We start from the raw sequence: 12,846 nt of genomic DNA on the forward strand, positions 1-12,846 counted from the left end.
ATGATCAGCCTGCCAGAAAAAAGAAATTTTAGTTTTCCAAGCTTCATTACCAATGATACATTGGCACTTTAAAAAATAGAAATGGATTGTGGATTCTAGATCTTTCATTGTTCCTTTATTCATAGTCCAAAGAAGTAAGATTGACCACTTTCTATGTCTGACCAATAAGGTTTTTATTTTAAATGTAGTTTTTTTGTACGTTTTGTTATTATTTTTGTTCTTTTTCTTCTTCTTTTTTTTTAATCTTTATTTTTGAGAGAGAGAGAGAGAGAGAGAGACAGAGTGAGAGCAGGGGATGAACAAAGGGAAAGGGAGACAGAATCCGAAGCGGGCTCCAGGCTCCAAGGTGTCAGCACAGAGCTGGACGTGGGGCTCAAACCCACGAACCATGAGATCATGACCTGAGCCGAAGTCGGACACTCAACCGACTGAGCCACCCAGGCCCCATGTTCTTTTTCTTCTTAAAGCATAGAAAACATTGCTATTGTCTGGGAAGGGCAGTAATTACATCAAGATATGATGTGGAGAGATTATTCTGCAATAGATTTTTATAAAGAAATGGAGGTAATTTTTTATCATTGAGCATTATCTAAGAAATACGTTATTTTCTCAATTTTTTACTGAAAATCTAGACTAAAGAAAAGGTGTCCTGCTGCCGTGAAACAGTGACACACGGCTTCAGTAACACTGGGGAAGGTTAAGATTTAGGACTCAAGGAAGAGTCAGCTTCCAAGGGCAGGGCTTATCATATGAGTTCCATGCCAATTCTTTAAAATAGAGTTAATTTCGGGCCCCTGGGTGGCTCAGTCTGACTTCGGGTCAGGTCGGGATCTTGTGGTTTTTGAGTTTGAGCCCCGCGCATCGGGCTCTGTGCTGACAGCTCCGAGCCTGGAACCTGCTTAGGATTCTGTGTCTCCCTCTCTCTCTGCCCCTTCCCCGTTCATGCTCCGTCTCTTTCTCTCTCAAAAAGAAACATAAAAAAATTAAAAATAAAGTTAATTTCTAATTGATCAGATAATGCAATTTATAATTTCATGATGATTCTTAGCAAACATAAATGTATTTTATTTTACTTAAAAAATTTTAATGTTTATTTATTTTTGAGCGAGAGAGAGATAGAGCGTAAGCAGGAGAGGGGCAGAGAGAGAGGGAGACACAGAATCTGAAACAGGCTCCAGGCTCATGACCTAAGCTGAAGCTGGGTGCTTAACCAGCTGAGCCACCCAGGCGCCCCTAAATATGTGTATTTTAAAATGTTTACATTTATGCTTATACTACAATGCTTTTGGAAAATAAAGTTTCCAAGCTTTAAATAACGTACGAACTTATTCTATGTTATTTAGTTGCCTTTTTTTGTGCAAGTGTTTCCTGCCTGTCTATGGCTCTAAGAGCTCACATTAACATCAACAAATATAGACTATAACTGCCTGTGTAATTTGTCACAGTGCATGGATTTTTAAAATATAAAGAACTTGAGCTCTGTTGAAGTGGTATAATCTGGCCATTACCTTACTGCCTACAACCGCTGTCTCACATTTCATATTTAGTGTTCTCTTGCAAAACTATCCTAAAAAATATCTTAATTTTTTCTGCTTTAGGCACATTCAAAATACATATTTTTAATACTAATCACTTGTGCATGTTTGACAGGCCACATTTTAAAATACAATATGGTGTTTTACTTTCCTGAATGTTAAAAACTGATTTTTCTTTTTCACTTTTTATCAGAGTGTATGGCATCGTATCTAAAGTAACAACTGTTCTTAACATTATATTTTGAATCTGTATTAATCTAGTTACTCTTTGCTTATGGCTTTTCTTAAATTTATTTATTTATCTTGAGAAAGGGAGGGAGGAGGGAGGGAGAGAGAAAGAGAGAGAGAGAGAGAGAGAGAGAGAGAGAGAGAGAGAATCCCAAACAGGCTCTTCACTATCATCACAGAGCCTGATCCAGGGCTCGAACTCACAAACTGTGAGATCATGACCTGAATCAAAATCAAGAGTCAGACTCTTAACCAGCTGAGCCACCCAGGCACCCCTGCTTATGGCTTTTATTAACATTATTGTGTATGCATTAGTTGTCTTATGCTTCTTAGGGGAAAAAAAAATCCAAGAAGGGTTTCATTTAGAATTCATTTCCTATAAGTTAATGGAAAGCAATAAGTATAAACAATAAAGCCAAAATCCCTTGATCAGGCAAAAATGCCCTGATAATGTAACTTCTGCCAAAAATGCTTTTATTTTTGGTCCACCTCATTCTTCAGATAATACATAAGATGTCGGTCACTTCAGAGAGACTTCTTTGAGTATATAGGTATGTGTTGAATCATAATACACCGTTTATTCCTTTCAGAGAGAGTTATAATTTGTGATCGTTAGATTTATTGCTTTTGCTTATTAACAAGGTTCCAGAATGGCAGCACAGTCTGATTGCACAAAGGAGAAAGTTGAGGTTTGTGCAGGGGACAGACACGCCAGGGTGGCTGAAATCATGGAGCGTGGACGCAGCATGACAGAAAAGGGCAACAGGGATGCAGAAGCCCCAAACTTGCAGTTCCTTTAAGCTATGAGGAGGTTAAATTCACTCAAAGCACAATGTCAGGGATCACTTGACTAACTGTGCTGTGATTTAATGGGAGATATTGGAGCACAGAGCCTAGTGCGGGGCTGGAACTCACGACCCGTGAGATCGTGATCTGAGCCGAAGTCAGACGCTTAACCAACTGAACCACCCAGGCGCCCTGATAAATCTTATTTATCTGTTGATATCCCTGGTTTTTGAGTATGCTGTCTCTCTTTCAAAAGAGAGAAAAGAAGCCGAAAAAAACAATGTTACACGTCCAGAGTGACATATTAGTGACTTGGATAGCACTGAGGAAAACTGTCCCCTTGCCTAAGAGACAGAGGGGTCAGCCAGCCTGCAGGCATTTTTCCATTTAACAGTCACCAGAACTGAGATACATGATATTTCTGTCTCCCCTTACAGGTAAGGATCATGAGCCAAAGGCAGTTTATATAATTTGTCCAAGATCATCCATGTAGAAAGTGGGAGAATCAGAGCTTGAATCAATAGAGTCTGGATGGAGCCCAATGTCTTACACATTAAATGTCTCTTTAGTGAGAGATAATGTTTAGTAGCAATATTTATACGTTGTAGACCCATCATATTTCATTTATTTAGTTATTTAGTACCTTAAAAATACTCGTAGTCATCATGGTAGCCTGATTAAATGAACATTTTTAACAGCTTGATTGAGCTATAGTTAATACAAAATATTGCACATATTATATATTATATATAAATAATTTGATGAGTTTGAACGTATGCATGTATCTGTGAACCCATCACCAATAATCAAAGTAATAAACATGTCCGTTACCTCCAAGAGTTTCCCTGTGCCTCCTCCCTCCTTTTTTGTGGTAAGGACAATGCAAAATTTAGTGTAAGAAACCAGAGTCAATAGCATTCAAATATTTTCTCACGCATCAAAGGCTTTGTGCCACAACCGCTGACAAATCCTTTCACGGTCATTGAAATAAAACATGCATACATACAGATGCACATACATATAGGGAAAATGAATGCTTAACTAGATACACATAAGGATTCAATATCCCCATTTACAGTTGCTTGAGAAACACTTTAGAACAGGAAAAACTATTCAAGTTCAAGGACTGAATGATCAATTTTATTTAGTCAGATGTGAAAAAATACATAGTTAATTGGTAGGCAAGGTCTCCACGTACCAGAATCCAATTATAGAGTCTTCAAAACACTAGTGAAATAAAAGTTAATGAGACATTTTTAAAGACATTACAATTTTATGATACTGATTGATTTTGAAAAATGGCAAGGATAAATTTAAGTTTAATATGCTGAAATAAATTTTCTGTCTTCACTTTGGAATCCCAGCCAAAAGAAGTATCATTAAATAGGGAATAATGGAGATGAATATCCATATGATATGTGAACATATATATAAAATATTTGTGTGCTTCTAACTAAGAATTCCTTTTTTATTTTCTTTTTTTAAAATTGGTCTTGGCTTACCAGTGGTCTAAGAAATTTGGTGAGCTATATTATCATTGCCCTCTGAATTACAGTAAACGTAGGGAACAGTTTCTCCAAATCAGCACTAACTCAAATGTGATTGGACATATACCAATGCTAACAAAAATAATTACAACCATGAATCTATATTATTGTAAGTATAACAAGGAGTGAATTGTTTTGGCACCTCTACAGAATACTTGTTAAAATGTGTATTTTTCTTGCAACTGAAAAGGATATATATTTAATATTATAATAGCTTTTTCTTCAGTAAATAAAGACTTATTTTGTAAGTTGTTAGTATAATGAAACCCCTTCGATTGATTAAATGGATGGTTCATAAGGAGATAGTTTATGATCTGTAACTATATAAAAAAGCAAATAAAAAATGAGAGGAATTAATGTCATGTGCATTAAATGTCACTTATAACAATAAATCTTACTTGATAATAAAAGTGGGTAATCTTATACAACCACAGACCTTTTTTAATTTGTAGATTAAGCTGCATGTTTTAAGCATTTATTTTAAAGAAAAGGTTCTATTCACTATGTCATCAATATAGCTATGTTGCTATATTGAATAAAGTAATGGGCGTACATACTGATAAGAGGGTCTACTCTTACCAGTTAATTTGCGTTTGTTGTTATATGGCAAGCTGTTTGTAATTTCTTTATAAAGCTTTGATTTTTTAAGACTGTTCAATGTTATCTGTGCTGTGAGGCATCTTCACTTCTAGGAGACAGTTCAAGACTTCTGAGTATCTCCTATATATGGTAGCAACCTAACACTGATATGACACATAGTATGTACTGAAGAAAGATTGATTGAATAACTAGTGTGAATACGTGTTTTTATTTTTATGTGCTTGTATTGCCCACTGAACTACAAAATCTTTGAGGATAAACCCCATGTCTTATTCATAGTATTTGTGAGGAATTTATCATTATATGAACCGTAGGGTGAAAGTGGTTCATCTATCAGTCTCATGTCATTTTGACTGCAAGTGACAGAAACTCAACAATCACAGCTTAAGTAAAGTCAGGTGATTATTCTCACATGGCAAGAAAACGAGAGGTGTGCATTCTAGATTTCATGGCATAGCTCAGTCACTAAATCAAGCTCTTTTCATCTCTGTTCCTCCGATTTAAATGTTATAAGGTGGCTGTGACACTCGCCTTCTTCCAGAATCATGTCTTTGTATTGGCGGGAAGAAAGCAGAAGAAAAGAGTTTCTCAATCTGATTTTTTCATGTTTTTTAGATGGGAAACTTCCCTGGCCGACTTCCCTTCAAATCTCAGCTAGAAGCAGGTCCTATGCTGTCTTGAGACTAGTGGATGGTCAATGAGATGGTAATGAGACTCTTCCAAATTCCATCATGGAAGAGTTAGACCAATCATGATTTAGCCTCTGGGATTAGAACACACATTAGAATATTTAGCCCCTGGGATTCTCCTCCCTGAGATCGTAGATTCCACCTTCCACTTAAGCAGGTTGTGGCTAAATTAGCATGGAAAAGAGGATCACTGAATTGTTAATGGACAATCTGTGTTATAGTAAATATTACCTGTAAAGAGCTGGATTTGTTAAAATGAATTATTCATGTCATATGCTATCCTCAATTGCTCTTTATATTTTTATTTGTGTTCACTTGGCAATATTTCATGAGCAATTTCTGTTTCTTTCGGCTAATTATAAATGCATCAGTTCTATATTTTTAGTTATAGTGGAAAGAAAAATCTGCAATATTGAAAGATACATTGTTTTCATCAGCTTTCTTTTTTATTTTTTTATTTTAACATTTATTTATTATTGAGAGACAGAGAGAGACAGACCGTGAATAGGGGACGGGCAGAGAGAGAGGGAGACACAGAATCCAAAGCAGGCTCCAGGCTCTGAGCTGTCAGCACAGAACCCCACGCGGGGCTCGAACTCACGAACCGTGAGATCATGACCTGAGCCGAAGTCGGACGCTCAACTGACTGAGCCACCTAGGCGCCCATCAGCTTTCTTTTTTAAATGTCCATCTTGCTCTTATAATTGCAAGGGCAATTCAAATGTTAATTATGTTTCCTGTCTTCTCTTAGACCTGAAGAGATAAATATGAATTTAGATTCCATTCATCGGTTAATTGAGGAAACACACATCTTCCAGATGCGGGAGCCATCAGTTAAACCACCTTGTGACATGTTAGCACCTGCTTCATCCCCCAAGGACACTTGTCCTTCCTGTTTGCCACATCAGGGACTGCAATCGCGTGCCGCTCACAACTTCTGCGCTCACTCCTGTAACACCAGTGAGTGGAATATTTGCGAAGAGCTTCGCCTGAGGGAACTTGAAGAAGTCAAGGCCAGAGCTGCCCAGATGGAGAAGACCATGAGGTGGTGGTCAGACTGCACTGCCAATTGGAGAGAAAAATGGAGCAAGGTTCGGGCCGAAAGGAACAGCGCCAGGGAGGAAGGAAGACAGCTCAGAATAAAATTGGAGATGACGATGAAAGAATTGAGTGCACTGAAGAAGAAGCAGAGTTTGCCACATCAAAAGGAGGTATTAGAAACTACCCAAGACCTGAAGCATCCTACTTTCATGGAAGTGCCTTCTGCACAAAGAGACCCATTTCACCTTGGTTCACAAACGTGGGAGTCTATCAGAGAGTGTCCGGTAAAAAGAGAATTTCCTACAAAGGAGAACCCGGATAGTAAGGTAAGAAAAACACCCACAGGGGAACCAGAGATTATGTGCACATTTGAATGCCCTATACAGTAATGGAGAGGAAAAGGAAAATGACACACTCATTGGTTGTGGTTTTCCAGAAACCTGAGTTATTCATTTTATCTCCTTAAATAGCATCAGTTTATATTGTTACCCCTTTCTATTTAATTCCATCTCTAAAAATATAAAACATATCTTGCTCTTCTATAGTTCTATCTAAACTTTTAAGCCTTTCTGCGATATATGGGATTTATGGTAGATGTAACCTAGGTTACATCGTAAATGAACAATTTGCAAAGACTGAAATATATTTTATCAGATGGTAGAACATAGAAGGGAAAAAGAAAGCTTGAGGAATGCTAGTTAAAGTTCAGTCGTATACCTCTTTAGAGACTGATAAAGAAATGAAAAGAGGAATTTGATGCTGAATCATAAGATTTGTTTCCTTCCAAAACTATGTTTTCTTTATGATTTTTCTACACTAGATGTAAAAATTTAACAATAACTGCTTTATTTTTTTTTTCAGGAAGAAGATTTGAATATTGACCAGTTAAAATTAAATGAAGAGATGAAACTCAACTGTCCTGATTCATTAAAAAATGCTGTTTCTGAAAACAGTACACTGAAATCTGCATTAAGACCACAAGCAATAAACCTGCCTTTGGAGAATAAAGTGCCTGAAATTTCAGCTTTGCAGGTACATCTGGATGAGTTCCAAAAGGTTTTATGGAAAGAAAGAGAGTAAGTGCTAATCATTGTCCCCCATTAACCAAGTCTGATTTTCAAACTTATTAAAATTAAGCCTACCAAACTGTCCATTTGATAATGTATTTTATGCAAAATTAGTCATTAAGTACTAATATTTAAAATATGAGTTTGATATTTGTATATTTTTTGAACTTTTAAAAATATGAAATAGTTAATATGTAAATATTAAACAACACACTACTGCACAGGCATTGGGCCAAATAGGAAATCAAACAGCAAATCAAAATATACCTCAAAACATGAGAAAAAGAAAATACAATATTCCAGAACCTATGGGTTGCAAAAACAGATGTTAGAATGTAACTTATGCTATAAATGCTTGTATTAAGGAAAAAAGTTCAGGGACACCTGGGTGGCTCAGTAGGTTAAGCACCAAATGCTTGATTTCGTCTCAGGTCATGATCTCATGGTCTGTGAGTTCGCACCCTGCATTGGTCTCTGTGCTGACCGTGTGAAGCCTGCTTGGGATTCTCTCTCTACCTCTCCCTCTCTCTGTACCCTTCCCCCACTCACACTGTGTCTCTCTCCCTCTCTCTCAAAATAAATAAATTAATTAATTTTTTAAAAATTTCAAATAAACAACTTAATATTATACCCCAAGGAACTAGTAAAAGAAGAAACTTAGCTGAAATTTAGTGAAAGAAGGAAATAACAAAGAAAAATCAGAAATAAATAAAATAGAGACCAGAATAAACAACAGAACACCGAAAGTAATGAACAATTTTTCTAAAAAAATAAATGAAATTGGCAATGCTTTAACATTAAGAAAAAAAAGAGAACACTCAAAAACCAAAATGAGAAATGGAAGAGAAAATATCACAACAGATAACCACAGAGATATAGAGTGTGCTAACAGATTACCATAAGCAAAATTTAAAAAAAAAAAAGATAATTCCTAAAAATGCACAAGATTGAATCATGAATCTTGAATCCAAGAAGTAGGAAATCATCTTAGACCAATAACAAGAATGAAAGTTGAACTGGGAATCAAAAATCTCCCAGCATAGAAAAGCCCAAGACCACATGGTTTCATTGGTAAATTCTGCCAAACGTTAAATAAATTTAATGACAACCTTTATCAAAATCTTACAAATAATGGAATAGAGGGAATACATTCAAAATCATTCCATGACACTAGGTCAACCCTGACACCAAAGCCTAATAAAAACAATACAAGAACAAAAAAGTCTAGTTTGTCTGATATAAGAATTACTACTGTTTCTTTTGACATTCATTTGCATGATAGATGTTTCTCCCTCCCCTCACTATCAATCTGCAGGTGTCTCTAGGTCAAAAAAAGAGTCTTTTATAGACAGCATATAGATGGATCTTGTGTTTTTATATATTCTGACACCTGTGTTTTTGAATAGAGCATTTAATCTGTTTACATTCAAAGTAATTATTAATAGATAGGTATTAATAGCCGTTTAGACCCTTACAACAGAGAAAAGTGTTCCAAGAGAATTAGAGATGGAGAGTGAAATAAATGAGATCGGAAACAGGCTTGATGAAATGAACAGCAGGCTGGAAAAAATCAGAGGAACAAAGTAGTCACCTAGAAGACAAAATAGTAGAAAATGATGAAGCTGAAAAAGGAGAGGAAGACAAATTATGCAACATGAGAATAGACTTAGGGAACTCAGTGACTCCATCAAAAGTAATAACATTCATATTATAGGAGACGAGGAAGAAGAGAGAGAAAAGGGAGAAGAAAATTTATTTCAAAAAATAATAGCAGAAAACTTCCCTAATCTGGGTAAGGAAACAGGCATCCAGTTCCAGGAGAAACAGAGAACTCCCATCAAAATCAACAAAAGCAGCCCAAAACCAAGACATTCTGTAATTAAATTTGCAAAATATAGTGATAAGGAGAAAATCTTACAGCAAAACAAAATAAGTCCTTAACTTACAAGGGAAAACCCATAAAGCTGGCTGGAGTTTTCTCAACAAGCTTGGCAGGCCAGAAGAGAGTGGCATGAGATTTTCAAAAGGGCTGAAATGGGAAGAATCTGCAGCCAAGTTCACTCTATCCAGCAAGTCTATCATTCAGAATAGAAGAGATAAAGAGTTTCCCAGACAAAAACTAAAGGATTTTGTGACCACTAAACCAGCCCTGCAAGAAATATTAAAGAGAACTTTTTGAGTGTAGAGGGGAGACCAAATATGACAAAGACAAGAAAGGATCAGAGAAAATTTCCAGAAACAATGACAAAGCAAGTCATTTTTTGGCTTGTTAGTTTTTAGTTTTATCATTCTCTTTTCATCATCTTGTTTTCATCATCTCTGGCAGATTCACGTTAATTATGTTTGAGTTATTAATGTACATGGCTAAAACAGCCAGTGTACTTTCTAATTTTTACAGCATTAGTAGACCTCAGCTAGTCAATAAAAATGAAAAATATACTGATATTTATAAGGGACAACTCAAAATTTGAGAGTTACTGATTGCAGAAAAAGGATGCTTTATTCATTGACCATTAGTGGTATAGAGCAAAGAGCACTAGATTTGAAATTAAATGACCTGGTTTTCGCCTTGGATCTGACCTATTCAGCGACATGATACTGGGTTAGCTGAGAGTGTGCTGTTGTCTCCTTTGTAAGGAGATGGATCGTCGTGCTATGTCACAGTTATCTATTGTTTTATAACAAACCTTCCCACAAAATGGTTAGTGTTGAAACAACAATCACCATATATTCTGTTCATGAAGCTAGAGCATGGTTTTGTGTGGACAACTCATCTGTCACTACACGAGGCTGCAGCCGGGATGGTTCAAGGCTGGAGATGACTGAATTGTTGGGGGCCAGAATCATGTGAAGCCTCCTCTCTCACGCTCATATCTGGTGGCTGACTTTGGTTCTCCCCTGGGGTCTTACGTGGAACACCTGCAGGTGCCCTATCCATGTGGCCACTTTGATTCCTCACAGCATGCTGGCTTGGTTGAAAGTGGACATTTTAAGAGCACAGACAGGGGCGCCTGGGTGACTCAGTCGGTTAAGCATCCGACTTCGGCTCAGGTCATGATCTCATGGTCTGTGAGTTCGAGCCCCAGGTCGGGCTCTGTGCTGACAGCTCAGAGCCTGGACCCCGCTTCAGATTCTGTTTCTCCATCTCTCTCTGAGCCTCCCCCACTTGTGCTCTGTCTCTCAAAAATAAATAAATATAAAATTTTTTTTTTAAAAAGAGCACAGAAATATATGGCATTTTAATGACCTTGTCCCAAAAGTCACTTAGCATCACTTCTGTCTTCACTGATTTCTTTATTTTCCTTTAATTTTTTTATTTATTTTTGAGAGAAAGAGAGACAGAGCATGAGCAGGAGAGGGCAGAGAGAGAGGGAGACAGAATCCGAAGCAGACTCCAGGCTCTGAGCTGGCAGCACGGAGCCCAACACGGGGCTCGAACCCATGAACCGTGAGATCATGACCTGAGCTGACGTCAGATGTTCAATTGACTGAGCCACCCAGGCACCCCCTGCCTTCGCTAATTTCTTGTGAGGATCAAGCACAAATAATGTCTGGGAAAGTGACTATTAGTGCGGGTTACTCGGTATGATGTTTTTGTTGTTGTTATTCCTTCATGATCACCTTAGGCAATTATTAGCATTGCGTGGAATATTTGATATACTTTAAAATGTGGTCCCAAAGTCTGAAAATAAGTATTTTTCCATCTCTTTAGTTATAAGACTCTTAATGGGCAGAAAAAAAATGGAAAAAAATAAGTATGAATAGAATTCTATACATTATATAATGGTTTCAATTTTCCCAGTTTAAATGGATTGGAATAGTGACTATTCACACACAAATATTTCACAGATACTATAAGCCCTTTATCTGCCATTCTTTTTCTGTCAGCCAGAAGTTTCTCATTAGTCCCTCTGAAATTTATTCCCACCACTAATACCCTTTTCCAGATGCTTTGTCTACAACTTACCATATGAAGAGATTGTTATAATACAATCATGATACAATCGACTGTAATAATATACCTGAGTATATAATAAAAACTTCTTATTCTACCGTCAAGTATAAATTCCTAATAGACGTAATCAACATTAGTAGAAAGGAGAAAAAACTGAATTAAATTTTAGGCACGGCCCCCTATTGACATTAATTTTATCTGGAGCTAAGTCTCAGTCAAGCTCTAATCTCTGTGTTTTATTTCCTGAAGGATTTAACTTGTTAGTGGTTATAGACTTCTCTCACACCCACTCACAATGTTACTTTACTGACATAATGTAGTACAGACCATACGAAACAGCTGTTTCCTACATGTAAACTCCCTGAGGGGCCGGTTTTAATGATACACACGAGTATTGCTACACCCCGACTCACACACACATACACATACATATATATCTGACTTCCTTGGAATAAGTTAACCACCTCTCTAGTACATAAACTCTTCGGTTCTCCACAACTTGAATATATAAGCCATAGACAGGCCAGCAAATAAGGGGGAAAGGGGACCTCTGATTCTACTTTGTCTCTTTAGTAAACAAATCCCATGGGCGTTATGTGTCCATGAATCAACATTAGCATGAAGTCCGCATGAGGCGATCGCAAAGCCTTTTTTCTATCACAAGAGAATGTTTCCCAAGGATATAGTATATACTGTTGCTATAAATCTATCTAACTTTTTAAATTCTGCCTCCCGGAATCTCAGCAAGTGGATGGCTGGCGTGGAGAACATGTGAATGTAATTTTGCCTATGTTCCCAGCTAGTGGGAAAATTCCCCTGACTAGAGCACAGGAATCCGCCAAGAGAACTCAGGGGATCATGTCCACCACTCTCACTATGGAGAACCTCCTTATCAAAAGCAAGAAACTTTCTTCTATTATTTGTACTCTGAGTACCGTTCGCTTTTATGAAAATAATGATCCAGTATCTGGAACCTTCTCGTGTATTGAGAATTTGTACATTTTTTGATCTCTTAAACTCTTCCGAGATAGAAAATTTGAGGTACAGACAGGAACCTAATCCTTTTACCGAGCTAGGTGTACCTAGACCTTTCGGGAGAGGAACTTCGGCAATCTTAAGTAAGGGAGACCATGAGCTCTAAAATAGTTTAATGTTTAGAACCAGTACCCAAATTAAACTGCAGAGGGCACCTGTATCCCTTAGCAAATGCTCTGCGTTATTTAAGCTGAGCTATAATCAATCCTCCTTCTCAATTTTATTTCTTAGTTTATTTTCTATATAAGAAAAGGAGTATGCTTCAATTATTTTGCTTTGCTTCATTAAATTGTGTGGTTTTTTTCTCAATAAAATGAGACTGAAAATCTTAGCGGGATTACATAGATTCCTGAATGAACACAA

General features: G+C 37.0%; 1 protein-coding gene across 1 annotated transcript in view; it reads left to right on the top strand.

The window, feature by feature from the left end:
* Nucleotides 1–12,846, top strand: part of CCDC102B (coiled-coil domain containing 102B) — a 189,025-nt gene that overhangs the window by 98,373 nt on the left and 77,806 nt on the right. Inside the window, 2 exon segments of the mRNA XM_053902822.1 lie at nt 6,137–6,752; nt 7,288–7,502. Of these exon segments, the coding sequence (XP_053758797.1) occupies nt 6,137–6,752; nt 7,288–7,502 (831 nt within the window).

Source organism: Panthera pardus, unplaced genomic scaffold, assembly GCF_024362965.1.
Source record: "Panthera pardus isolate Hobbes unplaced genomic scaffold, ASM2436296v1 HiC_scaffold_15, whole genome shotgun sequence".
Lineage (NCBI taxonomy): Eukaryota > Metazoa > Chordata > Mammalia > Carnivora > Felidae > Panthera > Panthera pardus.